At 34.9% G+C, this 15,437-nt stretch overlaps 2 protein-coding genes across 2 annotated transcripts in view; both read left to right on the forward strand.

Moving 5' to 3' along the window:
- Positions 1 to 1,499: 1,499 nt before the first annotated feature.
- On the forward strand, positions 1,500 to 6,270 carry alkal2b (ALK and LTK ligand 2b). Its single transcript, XM_051868260.1, has 6 exons — positions 1,500 to 2,286; positions 2,953 to 3,248; positions 3,400 to 3,453; positions 3,543 to 3,623; positions 3,866 to 3,939; positions 5,481 to 6,270. The coding sequence occupies exons 2-5, from the start codon at positions 3,005 to 3,007 to the stop codon at positions 3,928 to 3,930; spliced, it is 444 nt and encodes a 147-aa protein (XP_051724220.1). The 5' UTR covers positions 1,500 to 2,286; positions 2,953 to 3,004; the 3' UTR covers positions 3,931 to 3,939; positions 5,481 to 6,270.
- Positions 6,271 to 11,409: 5,139 nt separating this feature from the next.
- Positions 11,410 to 15,437, forward strand: part of sh3yl1 (SH3 and SYLF domain containing 1) — a 30,424-nt gene continuing 26,396 nt past the window's right edge. The window contains exon 1 of the mRNA XM_051868058.1: positions 11,410 to 11,574. Within this exon, the coding sequence (XP_051724018.1) occupies position 11,574 (1 nt within the window). The 5' untranslated portion in view covers positions 11,410 to 11,573. The remainder of the gene's footprint in view (positions 11,575 to 15,437) is intronic.

The raw sequence follows: 15,437 nt of genomic DNA on the forward strand, positions 1-15,437 counted from the left end.
TAAATTAAATGTATTAATTTAAAAAGTAATTTTCTTAGAGTCTTAGTATTAGAGTTCAATAAAAATAATAATAATTTTAAAATTGGACATGGGTGGGACCATAGGCACGTGCCTAGAATGAGTATAAAGTGGGAGGAGTTGGATCTGGATCCAACCTCATGTTCTGCAGTGAGGACTATCTTCCTTCCTGGGTGGAAAACACCTTACTGTGGCTGGAGTAAAACTTGAGAAAAAGAATTTATACTCTCTATGTAAAATTAAAAAAAAAAAAAAAAAAAAAAAAAAAGCTTTCAAAACACTGAGTCTGCTTTTGGAATGATTATAATGTTTGGAAGGGAATTGTAAAGAAAATTAGTGGTTTAAATCTAATTTTATCTATGTATATAACCAGATATAGGAAGCAAAAATAACTTTAAAAGCAAAAACAAACAGAATTCAGCTTTAAACCAAAGAAAATATTGCCAATCCGAAAACTTGAGTCAAATCTTGTGGTTTCAGGGTCTCTGCAGTGTTACTGCTTTACTGTAATGCAGTGTCTCTGCATTAAAGATGTAGTAAACAACACAGAACACTTCACACATTTAGAAACCGTGGGCGACAACTTGCCACTACTTGAGCTGTTATCTCAGTTGTACCCGCTCATGTGGTGCATCATATCAGGTTTATTAAGTCATTTAGATAACTAGGGGCAGCTTTGAAGAACATTTTAACCACAAATGATGAAATAAGGGATGCAGTAACATTTCATTCACAAGTACAGTATGGATGATTTGTGAAGGGAGCGCCAGAGAAGAGGATAAGGAAAAGAGAAGGTGGGGCAGAAAAACAAGGATTACAGGACTGAAAGAACCCTCTGTCTGTGGGTGATAAAGGAGATGGAATGTGGGCTATTAAAAATTGAAACAATAAATTATTTATTTGGCACAAAGACAGGAACAACTGTGTGATGGCCACTGATGTGAGAGTGAGTAAAGTTAGTTTACACAAAAAACGTTAAAAAAAAAAAAATTCTATCATAATTTATTTCATCTTTTTCTTTTTTTTCTTTTTTATGCTTCATATTTTTGTCCAGTAAAAAAAAAAAAAAGTCCAAAACAACACTAAATCAACATTGATATATAAAACCCACACCACATGATTTCTCTTTTTTTTTTCTTCCACGGAAGAAAGAAAGTCATACAGGTGTGGAACAACATGTGGGTGAGTAACGATGACAGAATTTTCAGTTGTTGAGTTAACTGTCTCTTGTAGGTTCACCTTGAGCCCATTTCGTAGCACTTATCATTCAAATTAACACATTCACTGTGTGGCACTGTTGAGCTGTGCCTCAACACTGCATCACGTTATCCCAGATTAATCCATGCGACATGATTAATAATAGTTCCCAAGGTATATAATCCTGATTATCATCAGCTATGGACATGGAAGCGCACGGCAGAATGGTGTGCAACTTGTATTTGAACCGTTTGAGAGCCAAAGAGGAGGGGAATGAAATATGAGGGTTTTTTCTATACTCAAAGGGAGTGGTGTAATGTCGAGATTGAGAACGAAACCAATATTGGAGAAGGCCTCAGTCTTCTCATAGACGCTGCTGTGGATAGTCACCAGGAGATTCTGCCTTCCCACTCAAGCTCTTGCCATGATGGTTTCTGATGATATTTTGCGCTGAAATACAAAACTGCAGCATCCTCTTCGGGGAAACTTTAAAGTTAAAGGAGCCGAGAAGCACCGCGCGCACATAGTGTCACTTAATAAGAAGATACAAAAAGGCATTAGGACAGAAGAAAAGAACTTCTGGTGAGAATCTTTCCACTCGTGCCAAATTGGACCACCGGAAGATGCGCGTTACGAGACGGTGATCCAACAAAATTAAAATGCATTTTTTAAGGAGTGCTCTTAACGCGTTTCTAATTAAAGACATGCCGGGGTAATCCACATGGGACAGCTCCTTACGTCTGCAGCTGACAATAAAAAGTGAGGAACCCATGCCGGATGATCTGAAGCAACTTTACGCACCGGAGGGGGAAAATAAATAAATAAAAAGCGGCGGACTTTCATCAATTTCCACCCACTTCGAGTCAACACGATCAACAGATGACCACGGCTGTCTTTAACCATATAAAAGAGACTCGCTCTCCTTGTGTCATGGTGCGCTAGAGCCTGTGGAAGTACCTTTGGAGAGGCGACGCCAGCGGAGTCTATTTGATGTGCTTTGCTTTAATATTATTAAACACACGGGAAGGCCGTCGAACAAGTGTAAACTAAATCTGCATTGAAGAAAAACAGGTAATTTGTTACTTTACCAAACAAACACGTGTTTCCGAAGCGCCTTTGCGCAAGAGCGTTCGTGCGTAAAAGTGGAGAAAACTCGGGATTCTGGTGTGGATCTGTGATGCTTTGATTGTTTAGAGATATCGGACAATGCCTGAAGCTACACTAACTTGTTTTTAAGTGAATCAAGAACTTATTTAATGCATGTTACAACTTCGGAATAAGAGAAGAGATTTTGTTTAGTTCTTTTAGTTGAATATTATTAAATTATTGACAAACCTTGGTCATTTGCAATGAAGTAGCCTTTGGGTAGTTGACAAAAATACTTTTGTGTGATGTCTACATATCCTGCTATACTTCATCTTAAACTGTTTTAAACTTCTTTTTGGTAATTATTTTATAATTATTATGCATAGTTTTTACAATCTCATATTAATTGAAAGATTTTGGAAGACTTAAAAAAATATTGAATTGTTTAAAATATTTAAAAAAAAAAAAAAAATTAAAAGACATATGCATTGATACACTTTTCAACCTAAAATGTACAATGATTAAAAAGGTCTATGGACAAAATCAAATTATGTGTCAACTGTCCATTCATGACTTGTCTTAGGCAGTTTAATATGAATCAATAAATCAAGTAAGTGGCAGGGGACTGAAATGATCATGGTGTGCTTGCAGGGCTATAAGACTGGACGCAGGGCAGAGGGGCTCTCTTTGCCCACTTTTCAGCATGAGTGCAGTGCGCACACCTGTCTTCATAGGGCTCCTTTTGCTGATCCTCACCTCCGGCTACTGCAAACCGAGAGATAGGGACGACACTAGTCTGCTGGACCTCCTAATGGACAGAGTAAGACAGGCACAGGAGCATCACAGTGAGGGAAACACACAGCATCCCCCCGAAATCTTCGAGCGTTCGGTGGAAACAAGAGACGTTAATAAAGTTACAAAGTCATATCAGCATGAACGCATTCTTGGTAAGCATCATCACATTCACTGGCTTACTGTGTTTGGATAATGAGAGCATTGTAGTCTATACTTGTAGAAATACTGTGGTGGTTTCCTGATCTGATGGCCAATAAAGATATCAAATTTTTCTGACCTGAGGAATTTCTCCTCTTTTAACAGAAGTCTTTCCGAGAGATCTTCGACAGAAGGAGAGATTTTTAAAACATTTAACAGGTGAGCAAATGTCAGTATCTCTATGCACTTTCTTCATTATCTTTGTGAACTGACAGGAATTTAAAGTCTGTCTTTTTGTATTTTTGCAGGGCCGCTTTATTTTAGCCCCAAATGCAGCAAACACTTTTATAAACTCTATCATAATACCAGGGACTGCACAATACCAGCCTGTAAGTGCCATTTCATTGAATACCATTATGACTTCAGAAGTTATATCTAGGAGTGTGACATATTGATTGGAAATATTTCATTTTTAATGATTGACCTGAAATGTTTTGCCATTTATTCAGGTAAATGATTATGCTTGCTCACTGTATGATGCTTTTACATTATTTTTTTACTCAAACATTTGTATATGGTACAAGTCTTCAGGATTGTCAAACATGTCTAACTCTGTCTTGTCTTTTTCTAGATTATAAAAGATGTGCCCGGCTTCTTACAAGACTAGCTGGGAGTCAGCGGTGCACAGAGGGATAGATGTCGCAGGTGAATAGTTAACATAATGTATACACAGATTTAATAGTAAACTTGTTTCCGCTATTAGTGCTAAGTTGTTTGTTATGGAAATATTTGCCCAGAACACACACTAAGTGATCAAATGTCTAATCATCCCAACATTCTCACTACCACATTCTAAAAAAAGAACTTGATAGACAGTTTCTGGTTACACACACACAATGTGTAATCTACGTACAGAAGTATACTTAAATATAACTCTACAGGAGAAATATTACACCTAAATGTTTATGACCTTTCTAACATTACGGAGTTCCCAGATTAGCTTTTACTTCACTTGTTTGGAATGAAAGGGTTTTCATATTTTAGTTAAAAGGTTGTTCTGGTGGAGTTTCTAGTGCAGAGGTTCTCAGACTGTGGATCAATTGTGGTCTGTGAAGGATTCCGGGTAGCTCATAGAAATAGACAGAGATATAAGAAGATTTTATCAATTCAAAATGAATTAACTAACTAACTTCTTAGCAAGTGAATAGTTAGCTCATGTAAGTACAGTACCTGTGTAGCTCATTTCAATGAAATGGGAATAAAATAGCACTCTGTAATCATTAAATGAGAGGGTGTCAATAGAGTACAAACTAAGGATAATTTCAACAATACTTAAAATTATAGGTAATTCAAAGTTAAAGTATACTTCATTGCCTCCAAAGCGACTTCATGTTGATCAAAATAAGAAAAAACACATCACAAAAGCATTAAACATTACCACACAGTCACACATATAATAAAATTTAATCAAGGTAAACAATCGCACAGATAATTCTTGATATTTAATTTGCATATATTGGGACTCTGTAGCTTCTCCCCTGCTTTGAGGTAGTCAAAATGTATTGTTTAACTGTTGAACCGCAACCTAAAAAAGTTTGAAAACTGATTCAAATACAGTACTGCTCCTCAAATTGAACACAAAAACATAAGAAAAGTGTAAGCAGGTCAAACTGTGGCACTAGTACGTCTGTCAGAGAAAGTACATGAATATAATCAGGGATTACATTCTCAATTGACTGTAAATGGCATGTTAACTATTTGAAGTAAAGAGCCACACTTATGGACAATGGCCTTTTATGACACTGCTTTAGTTCTCAGTGTAACATTAAACCTTCAATCCTTTCAACATCTGTGTTGCACAATTTGCTCTTCTCTGTGGCTTTGTATCCACACTAATGTGTCAGGTCAAGTCACCTTTATTTATATAGCGCTTTATACAATACAGATTGTTTCAAAGCGGCTTTACAGTGATAAACAGGAAAGTAACGATCAATGATGCAAACAGAATTTAATTCTGCAGTCATAAAACATAATATAGCAAACATATATTTTGCTGTTTTAATAATTGCATTACTATTTATTATTATTTTTATTGCTAATGCCCCTTTTCACATTTATATTGCATTCGCGTAGTCCAGCTTTAGCGTGTATTTCTAGTATGTACAGAAATTGTGTTTCACTTGTTTTTTAAGGTTTTTGTGCTGAAATAATTTTTTGTTCATGCCAATCATTGTTTCATTTTACAGATTTCAACAGACCTGAAGAAATAAAGAGAACCAAGTAAAGTGCCTTGGAGAAAAACAGGGAAATTAAATTAATTCAGAACAATCATATTTATCACATAAACATAGCTTTTTTGCAATGAAATGGAACTCCTCTTCTGACCTTTTTCTTCTCGCATACAAGTCGTCAGTCTTGTGAGCTGACAAAAGTGATGTTAGAACCAAGTTTACTGGCAATGGTCATGGTGAAAATGAAGAAGACAATGTTTTATGGGAAAAACAAATGAAAAAATATATATATGTCTTGCTGCCAAAAGACAAACTCTGGGTGTCACATTCAACCTCATATACATTATAAGTTGAATTTGCCTTCACAGGTAGTTTTTGGTTGAAGAACTTAGAATTTAGATGTTGTTTTGCGGATGTTAAAAGGTGTTTACTGGCTGAACGAAGCCTTTGGTCCAATATTCCTGACAACCTCAAAGCCACATTCCTCAAAGCCAGAGCTAAATCCTTTGATTGAATTATGATTTGCATGATATTTTCTTGCCTTTTTTGTCTTTACAAGACATGTCTTGGCAGTGATGAATGCTACAGGTTGCAGTTTATTCTGTGAAAGAAATTAATTGCATTTTGCTAATATTGAATGTCTTATATTATGTATTTATACATTCAAGCTATTAAATATTGCTATTGTCAAATGTATAAACATCTAAGTTAGAGTTCAGTTTGTAAATATTGTAAATATATACAGTATATATATATATATAACATATGATCTTTAAATAAACATGTTTGTTATATAATGTTTAAAGTATATGAATTTGAAATTATTTATTCCAAATAAATGCTAGATGCTATTGCTGCTTGTCATAGTTTCCCACTCCATTTTGGCTGTAAATCCATCTCTGAGAGGTATGAGACCCATTTAAGAGTGTGGGAAAGCAAAGCAACTGCTCTTAGCTGATGTCATTACAGCACATTTAAGTGTCAACCTTCTGAAATAATGTTTACACTGGCATTTTACTGAGGAAAAAAAGGCAATAGAAAAACATTTCAAATTGTTAAGAAAAAAATGGGTGATTGTTTTGTTAATCAGCACATTTTATTAGTGTCCGTTAAGTAGAGATAATGCATCATTTTAATCATATCACACACACACACACACACACACACACACACACACACTGGTATTGAGCAGCAGCCTATCAACTTGACTTATAAGTTAATGTATGTCATAAGTATGCTATCTATTAATGAACCATGGTAAAATACTCTATTATTCTGGTTTACTATTACAGAGTTATCATTATATGTCCAGACATGCTAGTGTCACTTGTGCTCAACCTTAAGAACAAACAATCAAATAAATGAATGAATGACAAAATTAAAGGAGATACATGGAAAGATTAATTTGTCAGAATGAACCAGACAAGCAAACAAAGCTAGCCACGTCAAGATAGCTAGTCAGCTAGTCACAAAGAACATCCTCCTAAACTGTTCATCTTTAACTTACAGAAAAGTTTATAAAAAGCTCTTCCTTCCTATCAGATCATTATAGTCCAAACATCACATAAAATAAAGGCAGAATCACTACAGTACAGTAGATAAAGAGAATTCTTGTTTTGCCAAAAGCTCTAGTACTTATGTAACTCTGTAATACTTATGTAGCCATTAGCATTCAAGGCTAGTTTACTGCATACACTTGCTGCTGTTACAATCAGCCATATTGCATGCAATTTATTAGTCTGCTGAGGTAATGCCTGTGTATCTTTCTTCTGTCTTGCTTAGGAACTCCCATTAGTTACCTGATGCCAACACTGTGGTTTAGCTGGTCTGACTATAATTTTGGGCAGCAGCCAAGTAAGAGCAAGAGTATAAGCAGCAAATGGTACATTTACCATTGTGACAACAACTGACCATCAAGAGAAGGTGATAAAGATTTTGAAATTTCTGTAATTTGATAATGTTGAAAAATTCAATGTATAGAGGTTACAGTTGAATTTTGTCATAGCTATATGGTGCCACTGGTGATAACTGGTAATGTAAACTGACACGGATAGGCAGTAACTTGAAACCAAAGATCAGGAACAAAACTGGCCAAATCTGACCTGATGATTATAAATGAACCATACAAAATCTGGTGACTCATACCTACACGTCAGCCTTAACCACATGCAACAACTGTGACACAAAAAACTGAGCAACAACAGCACTGCAATTTGTATTTGCTTTATAATTAAGCTTTATTACAAAGTCAATGATATAATCTAAAATTCTATTTGAAGGTCCATCTAACAGAAATTTATCATGCAACACAACCCATATTATAAAAAAATAATTTCATATATATATTTAAATATGCAAAAAATGGCAATAAATGTTAAAATATATGTATTTACATGAATATATTTTGATTAAAAAATATATATATATATATTTTTTTCCCTAATGGGAAGTTACAACTAGAAAATTATCGATCAATTCATTGTCTTCAAATTGTTAAATAAGGCCAATATTTATAATTTTTCCCAAATGAATGTATTCTACGAATTTTCTAACGGCATTTTGTACTTTGTCATTTACAAAGTTGAATCGAGGACATTCTCTTTGAGACGGCTCCAACAGAAGTCAAAAACATTACTGAGGGGCTTAATTTCAAGTTGTCTAGATAGGTGTTCTACCAAATGCCATTCTAGGCTTAATGCTCCTTCCCTTTTCCCACTCCAGTTGGTAATATGCTGCATGGAAAAAGTTCCCGGAAATGTGACATGAAGCATTCAAAGAACTCCATAAGCTGATTACTAAGACCTTTGTTGAGCACATGATCTGAAAATGTTCAAAGTAACAATGTATCCACCAATGAAAGCTCCTCAAGCTTATGTCTATAGCATAAAGGCTGAAGGATTCATATAAGTTTAGGCTATAGGAAAAAGATATTTGTCCATCCCTGACTTCATAAACAACACTCCACCAACTTCACCACACCGTATAGCAAAACATGCTATGTTATTGACAATCCTTCACAAAATCTTCACTGGAATGTCTCGGGAAATATCTGTAAGGTCCCATTAAACCATTTTTCATCCTTGTGCCACATACTCTGCAGATTCAAATGATCATGTTACAATTATAGGACTAAACAAGAAATGGCAACCAAAAAGTTAATACATGCCAATTTTTAGGATTACACTGTCAACCTGATAAACTGAGTTATAAAAGAACATACTTCTTATGAAACAAATAATTCTTGGTTTATAATTGTTTGGTTAACCTCTTTAAAGTGTGCTGGCAGTGGCAACCTTTTTAAACTCCCATAACAACTTGGCATATAAGAAAACATCTTTTAGGGTAGTGAAGAGATATTTGGCTTTGAAAAGGTATCTTAAATATATATGTCTACCCCTAACGATTTTCACATTATTAGACGCTCTAAAGCATCACATAATGGGATCTAAGCCTATAGAGCAAATCTGTGACAATGACAAAAACAACCTCTGGGAATCTCTTACATTGGTTACAGCCATTGGTCTTGTTCAGAATTTAGAGTCAAAATCAATTAGATTTTCGAAACTTCAGTCTTTAATCCTCTAATTTAGGATTTCTGCAGAGTCAGAGTTCAAACAGTGGTGCTGCAGTCATTTGAGAGATTGACAAAGACTTCTGGAAAGCTGTGCAAGTGAAAACCAGCAGTGTTTGTTGTGTTTTGATGTAGGAGCAAAGAACTGGAGCATGTATCTCCATAAGGTCTGTTTATGTTGAAGCCAGGTGTTTGTTAAATGCCAAAATGCTGTCTGCTATGCAGAAAGGATGAGACACACATTACATTTCTTACATAATTGGGTGTGGATGACTGACAACCAGTGGGATGGTTTTAAAAAAGCCCAGATTTGAGCAGTGAGCTTCATGTTTTCTCAGCTTCCAAGTAGGGGCAGGGAGAGGAATGTTCTGCCACTGCGATTTGCAAGTCATAACTTTGTGGGCGATCTCAGGCAAAAAGGTCTTAAAATTCTGTCTGACTGTCTGTGTCTATATGTGTGTACATTAGATTGTTTGATCATTTTAGATCATCAGGGCACACATGACAAGCCAGTTCGGCCAAGAGCCCACCAGTGAAGATGTGTGAGGATATAGCATGAAAATGCAGTCTCTGTTTTCATAATTTTATCGTAAATACATTCATAATTCATAACTTCTGAAAATTCTATAAATGCAACATAATGGATATTAAAACTAGGATTTGAGAATAACTTTAAATGCTTTAAATAGTATAGTCAATAGGATAAAGATTTGAAGTCATACATGTCCATACATTTTGTTTGATTTTAAAAGAACTTTCCTATAGGAAAAAAGCTTCTATTGATACAGAAGAGGCCAAAAGTGATATCCGGAGATGATATTTGTTTTTAATGACTCTACAAGTTTAAACCATCAAAATATGAGGAAAATATATTTTAGTTTATTTATATATATTTTTTCAAATATTTTAAATATGAGGGAAGAACAAAACACTAAACTTGGTTAAGGTATTTATCTGACAAAATTATTGGCAAAAAAGAGGCAAACTAAAGCTTAAGTTGGCTACATTGGCTACAACATAATCAGTTATTAATATTTCATTGGTTGTCTCTTGTTCTTTCATGTGTTCATAATTTCTTTGTATGACAGCCTGGTCAAAAATTATGTCCGCACAATTTGGCATGTTTTATTGCATTATCACAAATAAAATAATTGACTCCAAGCACAACTACGCAATATGCTTGCAAAATCTTCAACACATTTTTAATAATATTTGAACAAAGAGTTAAGAAGGCCGAACATTACTTTTGGTCACTACTGTATGTTGTATTTTTATAATGTAGAACCTAATATGTAAATTCTTTGGCATATTGTATAAACATGTCATTATTGTTTTGTTTATATACATTTTCATGTTGAGCTTTAGGTTATACTGTTAGTGATTCCATATTAAGGAATCAGAACTGATTTAACTGTACAATATGCAGGAGACTGAAAGGTTTTTAAAAAATGGGTTATGGGTTTACAATTAATGTGACAAGTGATTTCAGTCAAGAAAATCACAGTTGCATAACCAATATGTCTAATGTGAAAAAATATATTGTGAAAGAAATCAAACAGCAAGAATGGCCTGTCAATTCAAGTTTCTAAACTTGGTAAGTTCTTTAGGACAACATGATCTGTAAATTCTCTGAACAATACCCTTTTAGGCAAAAGAGAATGTGCCAAAGGAAACCAGGCAGGCTTTAGAGCCCTGTTTATATTTGCAACAACAAAAGTGAATACCTTCTTTGAGTCTAGATTTACCACGCATTTACATTGTGCTCATAGCAGATGATTCCATATAAGGAGGATGATCACTGTTTGTTACAGGTTCCATCAGACGAAGATAAATGTCCAAACTGCATGAGAGAAAAACTTTACTGGCAGGTTGTTTAAAACATATAAATCTCTTTAAGTTAGCCAGCATAAACATTTCGACCCTTATTCATTTTTCCTATTAAGATAAACTCTCACCTTTAAAAAAATTCTATCAACTGTTTTTATCAGCGGGGATGGTTTTACACGGTGATTTTTCCTCATAATACAATTTTATATAAGTATACGTCTATTACATCAACACTGATTGAAATAAATGAGAAATGTCACTCAACACAAGGCGCGTCTGTTTGACTTCACACTCCCTGTCAGCTGAACTAGAACGCGCTTCTGTGTACACCAGAGCGCGCTAGGGGTCCTAATCATGTCAAACGTCATTTTCCTTGCTGTGTCCCATTGTTGCCTGAATCAAAAATGCTGACTAGATCTCTGTAAAGCTTAAAATAATGGTCTAAAATTGTGACATGACACTTTTACCCACTGCGTTTCTTAATAATATGGATACATATTATTTAATAAACGAATTGAAATGCTTTTATATTTGGTTTTACTTCTTTACGGGTCCTTTAAGACTAAAGTAAACAGGTTTGGCAGGTGTGTCGGAAGTGTATGCTCTCCCTTTTAAACTTCTCTTACCTGCACCAGGTGAGACTACATAAAAGTCAACTTAAAACTTCGAGAAGCTTCCAAACCTGGTGAATAAAGTCGGTTTTTGATAAAAGTAAGTAGAGAACGTTTTTCATTTTCCCTGTGATGAATCGGTAACCCAACGTTTAATCGAGTCGGTTTATTTCTCTGTGCAGTGCTGGGCTGAAATATTCACACGTACAGTGTGATCTACTTATTTAGTGAAATGGCATTTGTTTTAGTTTACTTCTTTTTTAAGTATGACATCACTGCCAAATAGCCTAGATTAAACATAAATAAAATAGATCCAAAAAATTCAGAGTATTCATTCAAAGTAAGTGTAAGTGTATGTGATTATGGGGCATATTTGATGGTCCCTTACAGGAAAATTGACAGAATATGACTTTGACAAGACAGAATAATAACAAGGTGTGTTAGCCTAATTATATTTTGGCATGAAATATGATGAACATTGTCAACCTACCGTCTTTTTTTTTTAGAGTAGATGATGTAAATAGTAGCTGCATTATGACGTACACTTTATTTAGCGTCACTGCTGCCACACGTGATAATATAGACTGTCTGCTGTCTTGATTGACAAAAGCAATTAATTTAACCCCTGTGGGAAAGTAGATATGATTTCTCCACCTTGGAGCAGACAGCTTGTCATGATCTGGAGTGTCCCTTTGACATTCCAGTTGCTTTTTTAACATGCATGATAAAAAAGAGAAAGACATGACCTGATTGTTGGAGACTTTGTCGAATGTGTTTAAAAACTTTAAAGCTATAATTATAAACAAATTATAACTAAGGGGGTTAACTTAGGTTGAACTTGAGGGGTTTGTTGGCTCCAGGTTATACTTTGTGCCATTTCAGACTTTATTTCATTCTAGAACCACATTTCCGTCTGTATTGACCTTTGCATCGGATTTGATCTCTTTAGCTAAAAAACACTAATAATTTACTTTAGGGGGAAAAAAAGCACTGAATGAAGATTCTTGAACCTTGCTGATTAAGTTGTTTGTCTAAAGTGTTAAAGCAACCTCCACTGTAAGTGTCAGTGACAGTCAGATGTTTGCGCTCTCTCTCTATGGATCAATGCTGCATCCGTAATTGTTCATTATCTTTTCCAACTACAAATTAAGACATAATTGCACTGTCCCAGGTATTTGCATTTTTCATGCTTTATTTTGTTATGTTAATCTGGTATTGACTAATTATCTGCGTAAGCGGTAATTATTTGTACAGTAGTAATCACAAAAATCATATTCTCATTGTTATGCTTGATATCACAGCTGCATTTATTAGTCCACCCCCTCTGTATGATGGTCACACCACAGGTTTTACATGCATGAGGAAATGAGTGGAAAACAACACCATCCATTATTACCTGGGGACAGTAATAAGCCTTACCAAGATGCCCCGAAAAAGCTTTGTTGCTACCGTTTCTTGTCAGATTTATACAATGCAAAGTTTATGCTTTATTGTTCTCAAGTCTTTTGAGAAGATATTTATCATGTAAGAAATAAGAACTGCATTCGTCCTGCAAATCCCCATCCAGATGTTCTCAGTTTACAAAGTTCAGTGCTTTTGCTTGTATATGAATTCCCTTTTTTAATAGTACAATCATTTTTTTCTGTTGCAGACACATGCATTAAAGCCGTAGGCTTATAGAACAGAAAGAGGGGATTCTTGTATTAGACACAAATCAGAAAACGACCCAAGGCTCACATTAGTCAGTGGCAGCTGACATTAGGGTCGGAAATAGTGCTTCAATGGCAGTGCTTTTCAAATGATTTTACTTCAGGACCTGGATTTTATATTGGGAATCATGCGTTGGTCCAGGACAGAACCAAAAGTGTTTATTGTACAAACTAAAGTAAAAACAAGTCCTTAAAATCAAAGATCTGCATTGGCCCACCAAAGTTCTGTTTGGTTTGCAAATGATCATGTCCTCAGAAGCCAATGTGTTTGTGTGGTAAACACAAACTTTTATCAGTAACCTGTATTTAATGTATTTGGGTTGCATTAATGTATTTGGGTTGCAGGCATGTCATGCAATGTGTTCATGTTGGGATCTGATTTTGTCTAGCTACTAACAAGTGACATTAATTTGGATGTAAATACTGTACAAATATTCATTTTGCCATCTCAAATATGCATGATATAATATAATATAATATATGGTTAGTTGCATTTTATTATTTGCATTTAGCAGGACTCAAACAGATGGCCCACTGACTCGGGGCCAGTGTGAGGGAGTTTTGGTCCAGTTGACGAAACCCTTTTGCCCTTTTGGTCTTTTGGTTTCCCCTTTTGAGCTATTGCTGGGTTGCTACAAAAATGTATTCATTGATCTTATAGATCCATTTTTATGCCTTGAAAACTTAAAGGGTTAGTTCATCCAAAAATGAAAATAATGTCATTTATTACTCACCCTCATGTCGCTTTACAACTGTAAGACCTTTGTTCATCTTCGGAACACAAATTAAGATATTTTTGATGAAATCCAATGGCTCAGTGAGGCCTCTATTGCCAGCAATGTCACTGAACCTCTCAAGATCCAGAAAGGTACTAAAAACATATTTAAAACAGTTCATGTGACTACAGTGGTTCTACCTTAATATTTTAAAGCGACGAGAATACTTTTTGTGCGCCAAAAACACAAAATAGCGACTTGTCAACAATATCTAGCGATGGGCGATTTCAAAACTCTTCGAAACTTTACAAATCTTTTTAAATCACTGATTCGGAGCACCAAAGTCACGTGATTTCAGTAAACGAGGCTTCAGGCTTGTTCGAGATGCCTCAGCGCTGCGCAAACCGATTGGTGTATGATATCAAAGTACCGCGAGAGCGATTGGAGAGCATACGACTCCTTATGCTTTCAAATCGCGCTCGCGGTACTTTCATACGCCGATCGGTCTGCAAAGCATCGATGCATCTTGAACAAGCCTTTCGTTTACGCGATCCAAACCACTGATTCGAAACAAAAGATTCTTAAAGCTTTGAAGCAGTGTTTTGAAATCACTGTTGTTGAAAAGTCGCTATTTAGTTTTTCGGCGCACAAAAAGTATCCTTGTCGCTTCATAATATTAAGGTAGAACCACTGTAGTCGCATGAACTGTTTTAAATATGTCTTTAGTACCTTTCTGGATCTTGAGAGGTTCAGTGACATTGCTGGCAATGGAGGCCTCACTGAGCCATCGGATTTCATCAAAAATATCTTAATTTGTGTTCCGAAGATAAACAAAGTTCTTACGGGTGTGGAACGACATGAGGGTGAGTAATAAATGACATTATTTTCATTTCTGGATGAACTAACCCTTTAAATATTTTCTGTGATGGTTTTGTAAAGAAAAAACATTTTAGTGAACAAAAAGAATTGTTCAAATGTTTGGGGTCTCTATATTTATTTATATTATTTATATTTAAAAATGTTTTCAAAAACATGCCTCACGAAGGCTGCATTTATTTAATCAAAAAAAAGAAAAGAAATATTGTTACAATGTTGTTACTCCAGTCCAGTCTTCTTACAATGTTGTTTCTCCAGTCTTACTCTACTCACATAATCCTACAGAAATAATTTTATATGCAGATTCTGCGCTCAAGAAACATTGCTTAATAATGTTAAAACTGTGCTGCCTAATATTTTTGTGAAAATTATTTTTTTTCAAGATTCTTGATAAATAGAAAGCTCAAAAGAACAGCATTCACTTGAAATAAAAATCTTTTGTAACATTATAAATGCCTTTACTGTCACTTTTGATCAATTTAATCCACCCACACTGAACATATTATATTTTTATAATATTATTATAGTATATCTTTACAAAAAAACTGACCTCAACTGACCCCAAACTTTTGATCAGTATTGTAAATATTTTTTAGAAAATATAAAAATGCACTGCAACAATAAAAATGGATCATTCTTTTGTGTTTAGTTCGGTGAAAATG

Source organism: Ctenopharyngodon idella, chromosome 17 (assembly GCF_019924925.1).
Source record: "Ctenopharyngodon idella isolate HZGC_01 chromosome 17, HZGC01, whole genome shotgun sequence".
NCBI lineage: Eukaryota > Metazoa > Chordata > Actinopteri > Cypriniformes > Xenocyprididae > Ctenopharyngodon > Ctenopharyngodon idella.